Source organism: Leptonychotes weddellii, chromosome 1, assembly GCF_054177405.1.
Source record: "Leptonychotes weddellii isolate Sample4059 chromosome 1, ASM5417740v2, whole genome shotgun sequence".
NCBI classification, from domain to species: domain Eukaryota; kingdom Metazoa; phylum Chordata; class Mammalia; order Carnivora; family Phocidae; genus Leptonychotes; species Leptonychotes weddellii.
The window spans coordinates 77,660,197-77,682,403 of NC_138369.1; the positions used below are offsets into that span (position 1 = coordinate 77,660,197).

Here is a 22,207-nt window from a genome sequence, read left to right on the forward strand (position 1 = left end):
ATTAGATTATAAAAGACCTCATTGCTTCTCTCTTGGTCACTCTCTCAAGTGACTCTTCATGTTGTGGAAAGAAATCTACATAAGATGACCAACTTGTCGCCAGGTTGCCCAGGACTTTCCCGGTTTTAGACTGAGAGTCTCATTCTGAACCCCCTCAGTCCTGAGCAAACCAGGATGGTTGGCCACCCTACACTCATGTGGTAAGGAACTGAGGTCTTTGGACAACAGTGTGCTAGAAACTGAGGCCTCTTGCCCATAGCTGCATGTGGTGTGCCATCTTGGAAACAGATCCTCCAGCCCCAGGCAAGCCTTCCAATGACTACAGCCCCAGCTGACGACTTACAACCTTGTAAAAGACCCTGATCCAGAACTACCCAGTTAAGCTGATCCCAAATTCCTGAGCCCCAGAACTTGTATAAGATAATAAATACTTGTTATTTTAAGATGCTAAATTTGGGGTAATTTGTTAAATACCAATAGGTAATTTATACAGGTGGTCTGTTACACCCAAATAGGTAACAGAAACAGGCATGTTCCTGTTCTCCACCCTGCTGTAAACAGCTGTGATGATCTTTCTGTCTGGGGATTTCCTTTCCTTTCCTGAAAATCAACCTGAGGGAATTTTGCCTCTGGAGTTCCTGAGGGCGCCTGCTTGCTGCTGGGGAAGCTCATTCCAATTCTAATTGTCTTCCAAGCGTTAACAATGAATCTCTTGGGCTCACAAGGTCCTCCCACTTCTCCATTTCCAAATGCTCTCTGAGGCCCTCCTGATTTCCCAGAAGGCCTGAGGTGCTTACCGGACTGCTTAAACAGCCTTCTCTGCTAGAAAGTACTCTTTGATCTCTGACAACATGAATATCTGTGTGCAGAAAACAATGCACGGGGTGTGTGATCTGCAGGGCTTGCAGACGGTTTGTGAGGATCTGGGAGACTTGACCTCAAATCTTTTCCGACCAGGCACCAAAGTATTTGAGATTTCACCTTTTGAATGTGATCAATTCACTTGGAAGGGCCAGTTTATTCACCAGCACCTTCTTCTGGTTGAGCTTTGAAGAGTTCTTCCCTGCCCAGGGTAGCATAAGAGCAGTGGGGAAATTAGTCCAGGGGAGCACAAAAGGCAGGGGGGCCCCCGGAAAGCTGATCTTGGCTCCATTTCCAGTCTCATATGGGGTGACACTGACTCTGTGTGCAGGCAGGCTATGGGCCGCACGCATGCAGGGCGCCCAGCATGCTCGGGCAGGCTGCTCTGTATGCCCGGACAGCAGAGACCCCTGTAAAGTGGGTAAAGATACAAGTAACATGTGCTGAGCTATTGATTTTCTGGAGCTGCCATAGCAAAGTATCACAAACTGCATGGCTTAAAATAACAGAAAACTATCCTCTTATAGTCCTGAAGCCAAAAGTCCAAAATTAAAGTGTCAGCAGGTTTGGTTCCTTCTGGGGCTGTGAGGGAGACTCTATCCCATACCTCTCTTTTAGCTCCTGGTGGTTTGCTGGTAATCTTGGGCATCCGCATCACCCTGATCTCCTGTTCATATGGCGTGCTCCCTGTGTGTCTCTCTCTCTGTGTCCAAATTTCCCATCCTAATTGACCCCATCTTAACCTCATCATATGCAAAGACCCCATTTCCAAATAATATTATATCCACAGGGACTAGGAGTTAGGACTTCAACATCTGTGAGGGAGCACAATTCAAACCATAACACTGAGCATTTAGTAAAAACAGTGAATATCCATGAAATGCCAGGCATTTGGTAGGATAGGCCTTTTATATACATCATTCCTGCTCTTCACAAAGATTTCCTAATTTTATAGCTATAGAAACAGGATCAGAGACACCTGGGTGACTCAGTTGGTTAAGTGTCTGCCTTCGGCTCAGGTGGCGATCCCAGGGTCCTGGGATCGAGTCCTGCATCAGACTCCTTGCTCAGCAGGGAGCCTGCTTCTCCCTCTGCTTGTTCCCTCTCTCTCTCACAAATAAATAAATAAAATCTTTAAAAAACTAAAAAATAAAACAACAGAATATTTAAAATAATAATAATAATAATAAAGAAAGAGGATCAGAAAGATTACAGGGCTTATCCTAACTCACATAGCTAGAAAATGTAGGCTCTGGAATCAGATAGCCTGGCTTCACCACTTAGCTGGGAAGGAGGCCTTGGACAAGTTACTTAACCTCTCTGAACCTCTGTTTCTTCATTTGTAAATAAAGTGAAGATAATAATCGTACCTCCATCCATGCTGAGTTGTTGCAAAAATTTAAAAAGATAATGCACAGAGCCTTACACATAGTAATTCCTGAACTCATGTAACTGTTATGATAAGTAGTGGGGTCAAGATTTAAATCCACATCTCCTTAGCTCTGATACCTTCATTCTCTCCTCTATGATGCAGCACAACCAGGTGCCAGGCACTTCTTCATCCATGATCTCACTGAATCTTCACTGTATTTTATGGATGAGGGAACTGAGATAGAGAGAGGTGAGGTGACCTGACTAAGGTCACCTAGCAGATAAAACTTTCTAATCTAGCTCTGCTGACTCTAATAAATGTTCCACTATGTAACCCCTCATCCCAACGCACAGATACAATGTAGTAGAACACTGTCCTCTATCATGGTTTGCTAATAATCTCCGGACCAAAGGAGTCAGCCAAGATTAAGAGTTCAGTCAGTGGCCCACCCCAAGACCATGGCAGGCAAAGAATTCTGTTTCCATAACAGCTCCTGCCCGTTCAGAAAGCTCAGTCCAGAAGAGATACTATTTTTTCTTGAGAAAGTGCTTTGGAAGGAAGGTCTCTCTCTCTCTCTCTCTCTCTCTCTCTCACACACACACACACACACACACACACAGACACACAGAAAGCTTATACTGGGCCTCACCCCTGGAACAAAGTAACTAACCATTGAAAGGGGATGGGTTATATAAGATTTCTCAGTTAGAAAGCCTGAAAAGTAAGAACCAGCTGCTAGGCCCAATCCAAAATTCCCCGGCAAACGAGGGTAGAGAAGATTCCAAAAGGCAAAAATAAACACCAAAAAACCATGTAAACACCTCAGAGGTAAGCTCCTTCAGATTTCTCTGTCAGGACAGAAAGAGAGACAAAGCAGCCAGGTTCTCTGGCCGGGCCTTTCTCTGATCTTCCTTCCACCACCTCTGCCCCAGTGGCCCTTCCACACCAAGCTCAGCCCTACAAACACCTAAGTAGAGCGGCCTTGGAGTAAGGCCTCTTCTGGCCCATAGACAAGTTGGTTTAGCCTGCACACAGTTTTTGTTAGTTATTAACACTTTCAAAGTGAGACATTTCACATAAGACTTCTTGTGTTTGGCTTCTTTTGGAAAATCAGAAGTTCTGGCCAAGTGGCTCTGTGTCCCTGAGTGGCCACTGTGAGCCAAAGCTGAGTAGTGGCTACCTCCGAGTTGATTATTTTTATACCTATCCCACTTGACTCATTTATCTTCCTTGCCTGACCCCTCTAGGCACGTGAGGTTTTCACTCAGGCCAACTGAGACCTCCCCTCTGCTACCAGATAAAATAGATCTTGCCCTCCCCTGGCATTCAAAAGTCCCTCACAGCATGGCTTACTCAGACTTAGCACCTGTGACTATACTTCATTCCAAATTTATCTACTCCTTCATCTCCAAACAGGTCCTGGATTTTCCCACAATGGTTCTTTGGCTAGGGCTGTTTTATTTCCTCCAAGATGTCTTCCACCCCAGCTCGGCCAGAACTCTTCCACCACACCGTGTAAGGTCATATGAAGATCTTCTCAGAACCTCCCAAACAGATGCAAGCTTTCTTTCATTCAATGCTCAAAAGCACCTTGTCATTTGGAAGTCTTCTCACATTTGCATATTACAATTTCTCTTCCTGTGATTCTTCCCCCCCAGCCAGTCGGTCTGGCTGGGCCCAGCCTTGCAGTCGGCTTCACCACAGCATTAGACCCGTGAATAAGGACGCTATCTTGACCCTCCAGACCAGCCCAGTCGCCACTGATCTAATGCCTCAGTTCATGCCACATGCAGCAGAAGAATTGCCTGGCTAAGACTTGCACACATTTCTGACTTTTGTGACAACTGTGAGAAATAGTAAAAGGGTTGTTGTTTAAGCCACCAAGTTTTAGGCTAGTCTGTTACACAGCAGTGGATAACTGAGACAGTTGGGAAAATAACAAAGTGTTTAATCTTGTTAATTATTTTCTTCAAGTCTTTTTACCAAAAAAAATATGTGTGTGTGTGTGTGTGTGTGTGTGTACATGCACACACAACTTAGAGAAGGGGAAGAGAGCTAGTATTTATTGAGTTCCTTATTTGATTTCTGTCTGGCCATTTTACATGCATTATCTGTAATACTCAAGACAATCCAGCTTATTTTTTTTAAGGTTTTATTTATTTGTCTAAATAAAGTTCAGTAACTAGCAGATGATCACACAGCTCATGAGTGGGGGAAATGGGAATTGAATGCCCAGTCTGGTCTATCCAGCTACAAGATTCAGGTTTTTGTTACCACCTCACCTCCCTATAACACCTCTCTGGGCTCCGACTGTGGTCTCCATTCCACTTAATGTGACACCATATGTGGTCTCTTCATATTGCTGCAAAGCCTTCAGACCTTCCTATTAAATGGCCATATACATATATTTTTTAAAAATTTATTTATTTGAGAGAGAGAGAAAGCAGGGGAGGGGCAGAGGGAAAGGAAGAGAATCTCAAGCAGACTCCCTGCTGAGCGTGGAGCCCGACACGGGGCTCGTTCCCACTACCCTGAGATCATGACCTGAGCTTAAACCAAGAGTCGACACTTAACCGAATGAGGCACCCAGGTGCCCCAGTAAATGGCCACATATTATTCTAGATTTTTTTTTTTTAAAGATTTTATTTATTTATTTGAGACAGAGAGAATGAGAGAGAGCACATGAGAGGGGGGAGGGTCAGAGGGAGAAGCAGACTCCCCGCCGAGCAGGGAGCCCGATGCGGGACTCGATCCCGGGACTCCAGGATCATGACCTGAGCCGAAGGCAGTCGCTTAACCAACTGAGCCACCCAGGCGCCCCTGGCCACATATTATTCTAATTATAGTTTACATACCATTCCCCTCCTGTTGAGCATTTACGTTCCTTCCAGATCTTTTTTGCCATTAAAAGCATTCTGACAGTTGCATCATGCCACAAAGAGTAGGAATTCTAAACGGCGGGGTGAGCCTTTCTTGGGTTTCTTGGGTCTTACCAGGAATCTCATCTACCCGACTTCTCCAGCCATCCTCCTCTCCACACTGACTGCCATAGTGAACCTGAGTATGCAGTTGCCTAAGGAGAGTGTCCTAGGTGGAGCAGAGAAAGAGGAGAAAAAGAATTGCCTTGAAACTCACACCCATTCAGCCCAGATGAGTTAATCACCTTTTATCAAGTTAAGGCAGACCTCATTGATCTTAAATAGCTTTGACAGCTGGAAAAATGAAGATTATGTCAGGATTCTTGTTGATTTTAAAAAGATTACAAATCCTGTTATTTCTAAAGGGCCAGGTAAAAGGTTTTTAAATCCTGTTAAGAATTTTAGCCAATACCCTGAGAGCAGTGGGTAGCCATTAAATGGTTTTAAACAGAGGAGTGATGACCTAATCTGATTTTTATCTGGAAAGAACACCCCGGATGGAGGGCAATGACAGGATTTAGTGATTGAGAGGATGGAGGGTGGAGGTAGGGAGGACTCCAGCACAGCTGGGTGGGTAGAAGGAGAAGCAGGAAGGGAATAATGGGACCAGATGAGCTAGGGGTGTCTGGGGGCAGCATCTGGGCCAGGCTGACTTCTGCCAGGACCAGGGACACAGACCTGGGAGGGAGGGCCCCAAAGGCCAGGAGGGAGAGAGATCTGGAGAGCCACAGCAGGCCCGATAGGAGAAGCGAGGACACGGGGGAAGGCCCTGAGGCCTCAGCAGCCCATGAGGCTGCGAGCCCTTTCCTTCCTAGGAAGGGAGTCCTGAACCACCCCATCTTAAGGGGCTGTTTGAGCTGGTCATCACGTCCCTGGAGGATTTCAGTTCAAAGATTCCCATGGATTTTATACTTAGGGGAAAGCACTACCCCAGATGGAGCCCCAGGAAGAAAATCCCCTTGTTTCTGACCTCCCTTCCTTGCCTACCTGTAGTTTTCTTTTTGCCCTCTTTCTTTTTAAGCCTAAGAGGAGGAGATAAGGTATGTAAAAGTAAATCTATAGAACACGAAACCTATCATCTTTCAACAGAAAGCAAGTATTCACCAAATCTACAGGAGGGCCAGTGGTGCTGCGAGTTTCATGGGGGGGGGGGGAAGCTAGATGGGGCCAGGTAGGCAGGGTCAAGGAAGGAAGTCCAGGAAGGGGCAAGCCTGGGCAGGGGACTCTGGGGACAGCGTTTGCAGACAGAACTGGAACAGAAAGTCCTCGGGGAACCCAGAAGGTTATTAGTCTAGCTACATACTTAGAGTCGGCTTCAACTGAGTCTGGTCAGGCAAGTCCAGGTCATTTTTGTTCCAACTGTCATATTTAAGAGTTAAGAGGAGATTTTTCAGGCTTCACATTTTCTATACCCAGGCAAAGAGGTTCCCTTCCATGTACGGTATCCTGGGAAATGTGAAGGGCCTAGGGATGTGGCAATTGGGTGGGTAGATGGTGATAAACCCTCTTGGAACAACTGCAGATCTGCTGCAATTTGGCGGGTGGAGCAGGGGTAGGTTGGGATCGGAGCTTCTTTGCCATGGGCTGGGGGGGGGGCGGGGGCGGGGGGGGCAGAGGGGAGGAAGAGGCACAGTATCACTAAGAGCCTTTAATTAACTTTGCCATTTTACGGAGAATTTACGAATGGAGTTATTCTTGGTCCAGCTATGCTTGTCAGCAGGTTCAATACATAACATATAATTGTTACATAAATTTACAATTGTTTACAAATACATGACATGATACTTGTTCCTCTGGGGCCAAGACCCACAGATGCCTGTAAGAAGGAGATTTGCCAGCAACAAGGGAGAAAGCCCCAGGCAAGCTCACAAAAATTTTCCAGTTTCTAACCTTTCAGCATTCCTCAGGCTGGGCCTCCTATTGTGTGGAACGGTCCCCTGAGGCTGGTGGGGGGGGGGCTTGTTGAGGGGGGTAGATCACAGAATCACACCATCTAGGATTAACTCCATACAGGAGGTTGGGTCATGGTCATCCAAATGCTTTCTTCTTCTGTGTAATCATCTGACAGGAGGCTTATCAATGACTACCTGAGGAGACCCGTAGCTTCTTCCCTCAGACGCTGGACTGAGGAGTAGTAGGCCAGTAAGTCCAGTTTGTTTGGGCTGAGTGGGAGAGGGACTCCCCAGCTCAAAAGATTGAGTGGAACAGCAGGTAGTAGTGACGTGCTCAGTCTGTCACTAAACAGTGTTCTGTATAGCGGCCATTTTGATCCAGACATCTTGAGGTCACAGACGGTTTAACGTGAGTAAAAACTATATAATCAGATTTAAGAGAAAATGCCAAAATACTAAGTTACTTCATATTTAGTAACTGCAAATATAAAGCATGACACTTTTTTTTTCTGTCACCTAGTGTTCAGTGATTGTCTACTCTGGGGTGGACACTTACTCTGTAGGCACTGAAGACCCAGTAATGAAGAAGAAGCAGGATCAGAGAGGACAGATACAAGGAACAGTCACCAAACACCCCCATAGAACTATGATTCATGATACATGCCTTAGCAGTAACGTGAACACTCTTGATAACAACAATACCTAACATTAATTGGGTTGACAATTCCAGGCACTGAGCTGAGTGGTCCTCTGTTCATTCCCTCCTACAGTCCTCACAACTCCACAGGCAGGTGTGTTCATCCCCCCTTTACAGATGAAAACACCTGAGCTGCAGAGAAGTTACGAGACTTGCTGGGAAGAGGCAGAGCTGCGATTTGAATCCAGGTCAGATTCCAGAAAGCAGGCACTTGACCCTGAAGTAAAGAGCAGGAAGAAGAAATAAAGGACTTGCCTTTGGCATGGAGGAGATCTCTCTGCGCTCCCTGCACCCTCATCCTTTCCCTGCCTTCTTAGCCCAAGTAGGAATGACGATTCCATTGACCTACTGACCTGGTAACCAGGGTCAGAGAATTTCACATCTACTTGTTGGGTCATGAAATAGGACCAGGAATGGAGTCGGAGTCAGGAACAGGATAATCGTGCCTTTCCAACATAATTACATCCTTTGCATTCTATGATCAAAATGATTGCGTCATAAGGTTGTGCTTAGTGCCAGAGCCATCTGACTTGCTCTCAAAGAGGTCACCCAGGGTTGTTTTACTTTGATGAATTTACCAGAGAGCTGAATTTGTTTCACAGCCAAGTCGGTGCTCTGAGGTCCAGCTGCCTGGAGAAGCCTGACTCCCAGCAATCCAACTCATAGGAGGCTGAAGTATATAACCAGATACTCACGTATTCATTCACAGTTGGTGTTAGTCCTTCAGTAAATGAAACGCTCCTCCCTCAACTGGGGCACCCTTTCCCCAGTATCAGCAATCAGAGAGCCAAATCAGCCATCAGCTGGCTGGTTGGTGAGTATATCCCAAGAGTTAGCTGTGGGCAGATTTCTTTTAAGTCAGGGTGGGGCTTAGTGAGTAGGTGCTCATTTTAAAAAATGTTTTACATAAATGAATGAGTGAGTGAATGAATGAAGTTAAACAACAAGCAAATCATGGAAATACCAGGAAGGCATCAAATACCATACCAAACAAAAGGTCTCTGGACCTTTAAAGGTCAGGAGCCAGGCTGCCTACAGAAGTCAGCCGAGGCCCCCCAGAGGAAGTGGCCTGAAGGCATTTGCTCCCCAGTTGGAAAAGGTTGATGGAATAGCTCAGGCCGTAGCACAGTCTGCCTCACAGATGTGAGAGAGGAAGCCACAAACGACAAGAAGCCACAAATGAAAAGTTGCTCCCTATTTCCTGGCAAGCTCTTTGGCCAGCATGAGCTGCATTCCTTTGAGCTGAGCATGTGTGGAATTTTCAGCCTAGGTAGCAGAATGGAACTTGGAACAAATAGCTCAGCAAAAAAGAACCCAGGGACAATGGGCTGGGTCTAGCTGCCCTTTGCCAGCTCTTGAGCTCACAGAATGTTGGCTCCGTGGGCCTTTTTGAGGGAGATAAATGATGTCCTTTGGATTGTACCATTTCAGAGGGCTGAGAGACATTTCCATGTTCAGACAGCACTAAGATCCTTAGAAGATGTGCTGAAATACCTGGGAATGGTCTGAGTCCTTACCACTGTTCAACTTTCCATCTAGCAAGGAAAAGTTAAGGTCTGTTTTGCTTTAAAGATGGGGAAGGTCTAAACATTGGAAGGCAGAGGGGAAGAAACCAGCAAGAGGGAGCTGGAGGATGCTTCAAGGTGAGGGCAGGTGATGATGAGGGGATGATGGCAGGATTCATGGCCCTGTGTAACCCAACCAGAGGAGGGTAGCAGGGGAGATTGAAGAGGAACTGGTGGGAATGTATGCTGTCAGTTTCAAGGCAGAGGATTCAAATAGGAAGGGATCAGCTTTTTGGAGAAAAGAATAACTACAGACAATAACACAACCACAAAGATACGGGTGTCCCTACTGGTCTGACCAGTACATATGATCAAGTTCTGGGAGCATGTCATGAATCACACTGGAAAATGTAGTGGGGAATTTTGTGGTGTCAAACCTCAACCGCTATTCCTTCTCTACATTTTACCAGTCCTTAATTCCTTCAAGACACTGATATAGTGATGGGGACCTAAGAAAAGGGCGGGATGGGGGGGGACTGAATTCCAGTTATTCATATCTGGAATTTCTTGATTATAAGGGAGTTGAAGGCAGGAATGACAAATTACTCAACCTAGAATACGGCACATAACCTTAAATATAGCTAAATAGGTGCTTCATAGATGAGGAAAGGACAAAAGTTAGAAAAGGAGGGAGAGAGGAAGGGAAAGAAAGGAAGAAAATGAAATTTATCAGAGATGTTAAGGGAGGTGGGGTGGGGGCAGTACTTAACTTGGCCTGCATCACAGGAAGATAAATGGTGTCACAGAAGAAAGTTACCTGGGGCCCATCCTGGGTGGCTGGGGGCAGGTTATGTCTGGGGAATTACAACTAAGCTTACTGTTGCCCAAGGCTAGGTCCTTGATTTACTTTGTTGACATATTCTGGACTTAGTTCTTTAATAGTAGTGAAGGTGGTGGAGGGAGGGAAGACAACCTTAAATGGGAAAACTATAAAGGAAAAGACAAAGAAGTCACTCCTTTTACTGGCTGTACTGTGTCTACCCCATGAAGCTACTAACATAGTCTGAGTCATTTCCTCAGTGGCTGCTCTCTCCTTTGTCCTTAGAAGGAGGAAGTTGAAAGTCTAATACTTGACATTAGGCCACCGATTTCAAATGAAAGGATTCCTTTCATTCTCAAGTCCCCAAAAGTACTTAAATGGTAAAACCAGGTTTAACATGGGTATTTTATCCCTATCCCTGTGACACACCATTCTCCTCCTTTTACCAGAAATAAAAGCTAAGGAAAATTGCAGCCATCATCTAGACTCAAGTCAGGGCAGGGAGCACTATTTAAATGTATTAAAAAGTCACGCAACTCGCATCCAGTGAGCCTTAAGCAAAGTGCTGGGCAGCTAACACGTCCTCTTTCCCCACGTATCTTACTAGAGAGAATACCCCCATTTTACATATCAAAAGCTCGAGGATCAGATTTTTTTAGCCTGACCTTGGCAGACATCTAGCAGAGGGTGGAGTTCAGACAAAATTAATCCCCTCCTATGTACCTACTGGCTTATTAAAGATCTTTTCGTAAACAAGACCAAAACTTCAAGCCCACTGCTCCTCTCACTTTCCTAGTACCCATCCCATAAAATGAAAATTAAAAGTTGCCAGACCAGAGGGGGTGAAAGTACAGAGTGCAGCGGAGGAGGAGTAACCATCTTTAACATAGCTAGCTTAACACAGACCCTTTCCGTTTCGCTAAAGTTCAAGCCACAAGGCCACAGTTCGCTCTGGGCGAGCAGACACGCGTGCACCCTACGCATGCGCTCAGAAGGGACCCACCCCCACCCGCCTCTTTCACCGGACCTCTTCAGCCAAGTCACCAATTAGCCCTCTAAATGCCCGCCCCCAAGGCTAAACCCTTGGCCAATCGGGAGGCAGGAGCCATCAGGCCCATCACTTATTTAGCATACACCCTCCTCTCCCCGTCCCAAGGCCCCGCCCCGTCTGAGGCAGGGATTGTCGCCTAAGCGCTTCGTTCTGGCACCTGATTGGCTCCTTTGCCAGCTCCGCCTCCGTCTCCTCCCGCCGCCCTCCCCTTTGCGCTCCCACAGCGGCGGGCGGAGCTAAGTACGCAGGCGCGGGCACCGCCTCTCTCTTCTGGTGGCCCGCCCTCCCTCCTCCCTCTCCCTCCCCTCCCCACCCCCTCTCCCTTCCTCTCCGGGCCTGCGCGCGCGTATCTTCCTGCTGCACGCGCCGGCGCTAGGCAAGCACTGTCGCCGGAGCCTCTGGCCCGCGCGTTCCTTTTCCCCTCCGGCTGCGGAGCAGGCGGGATCCTGTTCCGCGAGCGCGGCAGCAGCGGCAGCCCCGGCGGCCTCGAGCGGCGGTAGCGGCTCGCGATCCCCCCGGCGGACCGTACCACAGCCCGCCAGCACGCGGGGGGAGCCGCCCGCCCCGCCGCACACGCCTCGGCGACCCCGCGGGGCTGAGGCGTTGCCGCGCCCGGGAGCGTGAGCGCAGAGCCGGCCTCGACCCCGAGCTCGGAGCCCCGCGGGCCGCGCCCGCCGCCGGCCCCACCCATCCGGGTCGAGGAGGCTGCGGCCATGGCCGAGACGGAGGAGCGGAGCCTAGACAACTTCTTCGCCAAGAGGGACAAGAAGAAGAAGAAGGAGCGGAGCAGCCGGGCGGCGAGCGCCGCGGGCGCGGCGGGCGGCGCCGGCGGGAGCAGCGGAGCCGCGGGCGCGGCGGGCGGCGGGGCGGGCGTGGGGGCCCGGCCGGGCGACGGCGGGACCGCGGGCGCGGGGGCCGTCGGCCCCGGGGCCGCCACCAAGGCCGTGACTAAGGTGAGGGGCCGGGATTCGGGGCCCGGCCGCGCGCTTGCGCCCATATGCCCGCCCCCGCCGGCCGCCCGCCCGAGGAAGCGTCCGGGAGGGGCCGGCCAGGGGGGGCGGACGGGCGCGGAGGCTGGCCCTGTGACGGGGGCTTCCCACGCCGGGCCGGCGCGCCTCTCCCGGCGGGACCCCCCAGCCCGCTTCCGCCCCGCCCCTCCGCCTCGTGTCGCCGGCCGGGACCGAGACCCAGTCGGCGGGACCCTCGAGGGCAAATGGGTCTGGGTCCGAAGTAGCCGGCCCAGAGCAGCACTTACCGAGTGACGTATTCTCTGAGTAATTTGGTGTTCTGACTTCAGCCCGGCAGTCTGAGCAGAATTTTCTAACAATCGCTTTTGTGGTAGCTTTAATTGGCATGGCTTGGCCTCTAAGCCCGTAACAGAATAAGTCTCATGACAACATTGTGGCAGACATTTAGTTGTGGGGTTACTATTGACTTTTTCATTCGACTTTTCCTGGTTGCTTTTAAAGTAACAGCTCTCTGGAAGGAACCCAGGGGAAGTAAGAGGGTTGGACTGCTGGGCACGTTTGTCCTCCAGCCTAGTCGGCCTCGGGATCAAACAGGGCCTTTGGCCAGAAAACGAGTCTATATTTTAGGTTCCAGACACTTGATCCCCTTTTCATAGTCTGATACTTGCCTTAGTTGTGTTTTAACAAATAGCTTTAATTGATCAAACTGTGTTTTACAGGATGAAGATGAGTGGAAAGAATTTGAGCAAAAAGAGGTTGATTACAGCGGCCTCAGAGTTCAGGCGATGCAAATAAGGTATGGTCTGGTTACAGATGTGTTTAGATAACCCTTAGGATAGGTATTGTATGTTTGGTTTTTCTCTGGCCCCAAAGCCGCATCACAGTGGCCTCATGCTTTAGATATGCGTAGTAGGGCTGTAATGGATTGTGTCTTCCTTCTGTGATGGCAGTCCTTCTATATACTGATCAAATTAGCTGCCAGCTCCAAAATCGTGTGAGAGCTTGCCTACTTATTTGAGACAGCTAAAATGAAATAGGTTTTGTGGCTTCAAAACTTTCACTTTTAACAGTGGTGCATTGAACTTAGGGTTTTTGTTTGTTTCAAAAAATAAGGTGGTTTTCAGATTCTCTCCAATAAGCAAGTTAATATGTATTTTTGTAATTGAAGTATATCTAACAGATACACAGATTTTATTATATGTTCACACAATGAGACCAATCTGTGTAATCAACAGCAAGGTCAAGAAACTGAACGTTACTCCTGCAGAGGAAACCTAAGCCCTTTTAGTCACTGCCTTCACTCCCAAGAATAACCAGTATCCTAACACTGAAGATTTATTCTCCCTAGAATTTTATAGGGATGGCATCAGGTAGTCTAAGCATGTTATTTTTAAAGCTCAAGAAAACGGGCGCCTAGGTGGCTCAGATAAAAGGTTAAGAGTCTGCCTTCGGCTCAGGTCATGGTCTCTAGGTCCTGGGATCGAGCCGTACGTTGGGTTCCCTGCTCTGCGGGAAGTCTGCTTCTCTCTCTCCCCCTGCTTGTGCTCTCTCTTGTCTCTCTCTCAAATGAATAAAATCTTTAAAAAAAAGTTCAAGAAAACAGTAATTTTTAAAAAATTGGGTTGGTTGGTTTAGGGGATTTGAAATTAACGTAAGTTCAATCTGTGATAGTTGGTTTTAGATTCATGTGAATAGATGTCTTATTTTGATGGGCTCATAAAGTAGAAAAAACAGGTGAATATATGGTTCCACCGTTTTTAAGGTTAAAAACTCTTTTATTCCCAGTTTAAAGAAATAAAAGATCTAATGAACTGCCTCCAGTTCGAAGTTTGCAATTTGTGTATACCAGTGACCACGTGGCATGCTTGGCGGAAGTAATTTTCCTTAACAGAATACTGTCTGTTGACTTCTCCAAGTGGTAATATTTATGGCCTTAAGTAAGTTACTCAAATTAAAAAACCAGGGCTAATATTTTTGACATTTGTTGAATACCTCCTGGAGCACCAGGCATTCTGACCTCGTTTCATGAGCTTAACCAGAGTGAAACCTGACTGATTATGGGAGACTTTTTAGGAAATGGGGCTTCTCCGCTCTTGAGGTTCGTTTGTAATGTTAAGTAGAAGTGATTAGACTAAATTTTTTTCCCAACAACTTCTTGAGTTTGTTAGATGTTTCTGGAGAGGTGTAGTGTAGAAAATACCCCTGTGTTCTCCTGGGGCTTGACCTGTGAAAATGAAGGAGGGCACGTGAAGTTCTTAGCCGTCCATCGGGGGTTGTGGCACTGCCTATGTGTGTGGTTCCTGTTTGGCTGTAGAATAAGGCTCTTGGTCAGCCTTTCCTGACCACAGGTTCTTAACTGCAGATTCTGAAGACTTGAGTGACAGGAAAAATAGTGTTTGGTCATGTTGAACTTAGCAAGAGTAGCACTTTCTGAGGGGAAAGATTTCAGATTCACTGAATGCTAGAAATTGATTTTATGATATTATGGAGGATATTTAAACTGCCTGTTTTTCTGTCATTGATTATATATCCCATATCCATATTCAAGGTTATTTTTTCTTTCTTTATGGCTACTCCAGAGATGATGAAACACTTCTTAAATCATTTATATCTTTCACCTTTGCCAGGGGCATAGGTAAATCTCAGCTAGTATGAGTGTTTAAGTTCTGCTTGACCTGAAACTGGACCAGCTTTTATGTTGTGTTTTCATTATTCTTAGCATGTAGTCTTACTCCTGAGTGGTCTGCGACAGGTCTTCCTCTAACCTGCTAACGTTGAAAAACATACCTTCAGGAAGCTGCTTTTGTGGATCCTCAATCACTGTGGAGTCTAGAGTCTGTATTTCCATTGCCTTCACAACTCATTCAATAAAGAGGAATCTAACAGCCTTCAGGAAAGATTTGAGTGTGAGAAGTCATCTGAGGTTTAATAATGACTAAAATTTTCACACTATATACTGAATATCTTTGTAAACTTTGTATTAAATGTTCTTGACAGTGAAACTCGGTAGGGTTAGGGTCCCCAAGGAGAGACACTTTGGTTCATAGGAGTGGAAGTAGGTTACTCACATAAATGTGATGGAGTTGATAATGTCACGAAAACATGGACTTTGGGGAAAGACAAATCTGGGTTTTAGCCTGCTGCTTATGTGTGACCTTGGGCGAGTCACTTTACTTTTGATTGTTCTGATATGCAGAATTGAGACAACTCCTAGGATTGTTGTGAGGATTTTTGAACAGGGTATTTGTAAAATACCCAGTCATTAATATTAATCATCTTCTCTATTTATTGGGTAAATTAGAATAACTTAGTGTTGGCACATTCTGTTATTTAACCATGAGGCACCTGATTTATAGTACCAAGATTTGAGGACAAGGGGTAGTGGAGGTACACTACCTACTACTACTATCATGACTAATGTTAGACTCTGGTGAGTCAATTCACTGTGGACCTAATAGAAAATGACACGTTCGGGTTGGCATTAGTATGACCATACAAACAAAAATCCCTCTCAGGGTGTTAAACGTCGCTTATAGACCTTGAATTACTGTCTTCTATAGCTTGGTCCTACTCTTTTAGGCAGAAGCCTTTAGGAAGGGGCAGAGAAAGGAGTTAGCTTTTCTTTGAGAAGTTGGGGGCAGGTGATTCTTTATGCTTTTCGTCTGTTAACCTTTTTCTACCTATGAGAGAGGCAGCCTTGCTATCTCAGTATGAGACAAGGGAATATGAAAACTTTGGAGGTTGACTTAAAATACCTTGAAATTTTCAGCCTTATAATCTTAAGTTTTTTCATCCAACTTTTTGCTCTGAAAAATTAGAAACCTCAGAAAAGTTGTAAGAACAATTAAAATAAGTACCCATATACTCTTTGCTTAGATCTTTGATCATTTTTGTCACATTTGCTTTATCTTTAGTCAGCTGCAAATAGTGCATATAGCCTTAAAGTTCTTGACACTGGACCTTATAATAGGTTAGAATGCTGGACCTTTATTGAAGATAAGTGCATTTGAAAGGAAATTTTTCAGTAGCAGCAAACATACTGTATTAATGTTCTATCACATTTACCAACTAGCTCAAGATTTTCAGTATCGAGTGTTATAAGGGCTTGTGTCAGATTTTGTGTCTAAATTAATAGATGTATTCAAGGTTGTCATTACATATAGACAAGTTCTTTAGAGAGATGCCACTGGGATAGTGATAAGGGGCCTAACACGAGCTTAGATTGTTGGTTGAGCAGTCTAAATGGGACCTGTAGGCCTCTCTGATCCTTAAAATGGATTTTTGAGGGAAAGAAAGATTTCATTTAATATTTGGAGGTTACTAGATGTTGAGCATTTGTCATGTTTCAAGAATGAATGGACTTCTTGGAGGGGCGCCTGGCTGGTTCAGTAGGTGGAGCCACATCTCAGGGTTGTGTGTTCAAGCCCCACGTTGGGCTTACTTTAAAAAAAAAAAAAAGTTTTTGGAGCCCAGTGGTTTTTTTTTAGGAAGCTTCTTAAGAAATCTAGAACTTTAGGGGCACCTGGGTGGTTCAGTTGGCTAAATGTCTCCCTTGAGCTCAGGTCATGATCCCCAGCCAGAGAACCTGCTACTCCCCCTGCTTCTGCTCTCTGTCAAATAAATGTAATAAATTTCTTTAAAAAAGAAAGAAATCTAGACCTTTAAACCCATTAGGTAGAGCTGGTTAAGTTGTTCCTTGAAGAAATCACTCCAGCATCCAAGCTGGATTCATTGTAGCAAATACTGTGTGACTACAGAGTGCCAGACATCAGGGTTGTAGAAATAACTCCTACTAAACAGATCATTTCAGTGATGGGCAGGATGCTGTGGAACACAGGAGACAGACACTTGGTCTCCCGGGAAGGGATTGAGAAAGAGTCCTTAGAAGAACGCAGTGCCATTTTGAGCTACCAGCATAGCTCATCAGGCCATGTCTATCCATTTTACTGTTTTAACAGTGGTTGGATAATAGGGTCAAACCAATGGAGATGCCTAGCATTCTAGCAGAAACACAAGTCTGGATTTTGTGTTAGCTGCTAAAACCCTAGTGTTGGGGAAGAAGGGTTAGGATGTATAAACTCTCATGTAATGTCCTGTGAGATAAAGAGGTAAGGGTGTTCCATTTTTATTAATAAACTGCTGCAGGATGTGTAATCCCGATCAACCTTACTGAAAGTGAATTTCTCAAAATAGAGAAAATTTCTGTGTCATATGTTGGAGCTCTAAAGAGGATAAAATGAAGAGGCAACATGAAAGAGTATGAGCCAGATCCAGAGACCCAGGGATTGGCTTGCTACTTTATAGCCCTGGGGAAGGGGCTTAAATGTCTGAGTGTCAGTGTCCTCCTGTGTACAGTGGGTCTCCTGCCTGCCTTGGTGTTATTTGTGAGGTTTAACTTTGTGAAGTGGTAGGACAGGGCCTGGCCTTCTAGATACTCAGTAAATATTCCCTTTTCTTAGCTTCATTCCCCTATTCCACCAGCAGTGCCTTACAGACTGTTGCATATTTAAGATTGTATACTTTAAATTGTGATCATGTATTTACAGGTAGCAGTGTAGTTTTTAGAAATGTGAAATTTAGCTGATGATAAGCTATATATTCTGTTTGGGTCAAATACCAAATTTTAGCCTAATCATCTCTTGTGGAAATGATTCTTTGCAACATGTGTCTTATGGCATTTAGAGATTTGACATTTTCTAGAGTGTGTAAATAAGAAAAAGTAATCTGGTTATTTAAATCATTTCTACCCTGCCCTTAGTCCAATGGCCTCTTGGTATCTCTGGGCCTTCATTCCCACTGTTGGATGAAGGGTCTTGACTAGACAGTTTACAATGTTTAGTTTAACTAAAACTTCAGAATCTTAAGAAACCAAAATATTAAGTTGTCTTGTGCCTGTTACTACAGATACACAATCCTTTTAATTAAATCACTCATTTCTTAGTAATAGTTTATAACTTAAAGGGATTTTTAGATTTTGTGTTTTATTAATTCTTCACTTGTCTCTGAGGGTGAAGAGGTAATAAATGTTACAGTAAAGGAACTTTTTTTTTTTTTTAAGATTTTATTTATTTGAGAGAGAGAGAATGAGAGGGAGGAGGGTCAGAGGGAGAAGCTGACTCCCTGCCGAGCAGGGAGCCCGATGTGGGACTCGATCCCGGGACTCCAGGATCATGACCTGAGCCGAAGGCAGTCGCTCAACCAACTGAGCCACCCAGGCGCCCAAAGGAACCTTCTTTTACATGGGACCATCAGTATTCTGTCAGACCAAATAGGGGCTTTTCTTTAATATTTTATTGTGAATTAGAAAAATTATATTTTTTAAGGACATTTGAAAGGAATAACAGCATTAAAAATGTATAAGAATGATCCATAATCTCTTCTGCTTAGAGGTAATCAGTGTTAAAAAATTTTTTGGTTTTCAGTTGTTTGCTTACTACAAGCTGATAATTCCAGAGTTGAAGTATACTGATCACCATATACTAAAGTAATTATTTTAGAGTCCAGTATACATATTTGAACAATAGTGATTCAGCACATTTTGCTGAGTTAACTGTTTCACAATGATAGACCAACTGAAAGCTAGCATACCTTGGGAGTATATATGAGTATAAAAGTCCCATGAAGGTTCTTAAAATCTTTGTTGGGGTCTTACCTCCTTGTCTGGCTGGGATTGGGTTACTGGGACATTACTAACAAGTCTTATGTAACTAGGTAAATAACACCCATGTTTTTACTCATGAACCAAGCAGATTGCATGAAAGTATAATTACATTGGCATCAGTTCTCAGAAGTGGGTGACAAAAAAAAATTCTTTGGAACAGGTGTAATGTTTATTTTTCTCCTAATATAAAGGTGGTATCTGTTTGAAAACTCAGATGGATATTAAAAAGCATGTAATAGTGGGGCACCTGGGTGGTGCAGTTAGTTAAGCATCTGACTCTTGGTTTCAGCTCAGATTGTGAGATTGAACCCCTCGGACTCCACACTCAGCATGGAATCTGCTTAATTACGATTCTCTCTCCCTCTCCTGCCCCTCCCCCCGCCCAAAAAAACCCCATGAAATAACATTTAATAGCACTTACTATGTGCCAGGCACTTTTCTTGGTGCTTTGTGTCTTTTAAAATTTTCAAAATGGAGCTGTTATCCCCATTTTACATAGGAGGAAACTGAGGCATATAAAAGTTAAGTGTCACATTCAAAGTCTCCTGGCTATCAGTGGCAAAACCCAGATGATTTGAACCAGAAAGTCTGGTTTTAGAATCTGCTCGTAACTGTTTGCTGCATGAAGAAAATAAAATCAGGCATTCTAGCACCCAGCTACTTTTTAAAACCATTTTTAAAAATCAAAATGTCCTTCTACTTAATATTAGGTGTATAGATTTTGTTTTAGTAAGCCATTGGGTTAACTGATATGCATATTACTTCCATGTCAGCATAGGCCTGACATTTTAAATGGCTGTACAGGATTCTATTATGTGTTAACAAAAAAGGGAAACCAAAGAGTGGGTTGGCCATATTTTCATTATTTTTTCCTCTTGAATTATAGTCTTAAGTAAAATCATGCTACAAATGCAGACTGAGGAGGAGCTCATTCCTCTCTCCCCTCCCCAGTTGCCACCCTAGGCCTCTAAATTCTGGAATCACCTCTGTTGGTGGGCACTGTCTTTGAAATTTTTCTGTAAGTGTCTTTAAAGGAGACCATTAGTTATTCAAGAAATTGTCTTATAGCTGGCACTTTCCTTGTTCTAATAGAAATGGAAGGAAAGCACCCTGAGATGTCCTTTTACAGAAGCCAAGAGAGGCCATGATGTTCCCAGGCCTCTGTACGTTGTTAAGGTCATGATCACTGATCAGGCATCAAAGGGAGAAAATGTCTAAAAGAGTGAAAGGCCAAGGACAGCTTTAGGCAACAGCCCTATTTTTTCAGTAAGAGAGAAAAGCATGGTCAGAATGGTAAAGGAGGTTGATAGGCTGAAATTCTAGGAAAAACCACCACTGTCATGGAACATAATTTCATGGAAAGGTTGGTAGTCTGTGCCAGAGGCAGCAGCAGCAAGGGCGAATCACGGCCAAAAGGGGGTTAGATTTGACAGGTAACCCTGATTCCTGACTCAAGCCAATTCAAGAATAAAGAAAGAAGAAATTGGCATAAACACTGCAGCCAGTCTTAGGATACCACTGAGGGTATCTTTCACATTTATAATTAACTAATAAAGCCAAAGACTGAGTTTTTGTATTCTCTTCTTTTTTAAATGGGTGACATATCTGGTGATAGGGACCAGTTCTATATATTCCCTGTGTCAAACAGTAGGGACTGGCACTAATAAAGTCTGTAGCACTGATGTCAACACTGAACACAGGCTTGTTTCTTCTATTGGAATGTGATTTCTCGTTTTGTAATATGTACTAAAGGATTAGCAAGTGAAATTATACAACTTTCAAAAAACGTTTGATCACTGAAAATACGCTTACCATGAGTGCCTGTTTGGCCACTGTGGTCCTAGAAAATCCAGGGATTACACTCTTAATCCCTCTCAAGTCCCCTTTTCTCAGGTTAGCCTGGCCTCTCTTCCTCCCTCAGTTGCGTGAGGTTCTTAGCTGGGGTCCTGCTCTTCCTTGGGGCTGCTGTATGTAATCACATAGATTGTCATAAGCCTGGCAGGTCAGTATGGTAAATATTTCTAAATGTTCTTGAGTATGTGAGGTTTGCAAAAAGGAAAGCAGACACTATCAGACCAGGTGGTTTTCTAAACCTTTTGTAGCAATGAAATCCTTTCATATGAAGTCAGGTGGAAGTCCCAGGGTATAACAGATAACATCCCCTATTTCTGTCTCTCTTAAACAAGTGGGGCATTGAGGCTCTGAGAGGGTGAGGTGACTTCTCTTAGGGTCACACAGATCAGCATTGATACAACTTAGGATTTGGACTGACGATTTTCCTGGTGATTCTGTAACTGAATTCACTTACTTGCTTTTCCAATAGTGAAAAGGAAGAAGATGATAATGAGAAAAGAGAAGATCCAGGTGATAACTGGGAAGAAGGTGGAGGAGGTGGTGGTGGTGTAGAAAAGTCTTCAGGTCCCTGGAATAAAACAGCTCCAGTACAAGCACCTCCTGCTGCAGTAATTGGTAACCTTAATATTTCATTTTCATAAAGCTGTCTATGTATAATTTTATATACTGTTGGCATTCAACTAAATGAATGCTTGTGGTAGAATGAGTGGGGTTCCTTTCTGTTCTTGGGAGAGACGTTTGTATATGTCTGTTTAAAGACTTTTATATCCTAAGTAATTTGGAACTTACGATATGTGCTTTTCTGTAGGCTGCTTAACTATATGTAAACTAACTTGTCCAACTTAAATGTTTAATTTGTTTCAATTTTTGACAGTTGGCTAAGGGAAATTGTACCTGTGTTTCCACCTCTGTTTGTGTTTTTTCCCCCCAATCCCCATTTTATTCTGTCTTGAAGCATGAATTCTCAGAAGGGCACATTTTATCACTCCTAAGAGTTGATAAGAAATGGTTCTTGGTGGGGGGTGAAGAAATATCAGATCTTCTAATGGGCTGTTGCCCACCAGAGGGCCGAAGTGTGTGAGCATATATACTGCGTGCACAGTATATATATGGTGTTAACATTTCCTGGTGTGGGGGCATGGTAGTTAGGAAATAGATGTCTAAAATGGCTCCTTAGAATGGAAGTGTTGAGAAAAGTTTGAGAAACATTGTGTTAATATATACGCATTTTTTTTAATGCAGAATAATATAAAGAGTAACAAATCACTCCAAATCTTACTGCCCAGAGAATAAAGATAACTAGTGTGTGTCAACATTCTTGCATCCTTTCTAGCCCTTTGCTTATGCGTATGTATATGTTTTTCCGTTTAACTTTTTTTACTGCATCTGTCACTGATCCTGATGACCTCAGCATTGCTAACCTCAGTGTCCCAAGTCTCGGTCCTCACCCGATCTGCCCCATCAGCAGCGCTTGCCGTAGTTGATCACCCCAGGACACCACAGTCTCCTGCTCCCTCCGTGGTTGGTTCTCAGTCTCCCTGGCTGGGATTTTTTTCTCTCCTGCCTCTGAGAGAGAACCTACCCCAGTGCTCAGCCCCTGCTGCTCCC

At 44.7% G+C, this 22,207-nt stretch overlaps 1 protein-coding gene across 4 annotated transcripts in view; it reads left to right on the plus strand.

Annotated features, from left to right (window-relative positions):
• The first annotated feature begins 11,451 nt into the window (after positions 1–11,451).
• CDV3 (CDV3 homolog) overlaps positions 11,452–22,207 on the plus strand; it is an 18,012-nt gene continuing 7,256 nt past the window's right edge. The window contains exons 1-3 of one of the 4 annotated variants that reach the window (XM_081826480.1): positions 11,452–12,069; positions 12,804–12,880; positions 21,069–21,214. In XM_081826480.1, coding sequence (XP_081682606.1) covers positions 11,830–12,069; positions 12,804–12,880; positions 21,069–21,214 — 463 coding nt within the window. In that variant the 5' untranslated portion in view covers positions 11,452–11,829. The remainder of the gene's footprint in view (positions 12,070–12,803; positions 12,881–21,068; positions 21,215–22,207) is intronic. The other 3 variants (XM_081826486.1, XM_081826493.1, XM_081826500.1) reach the window with 3 other exon arrangements.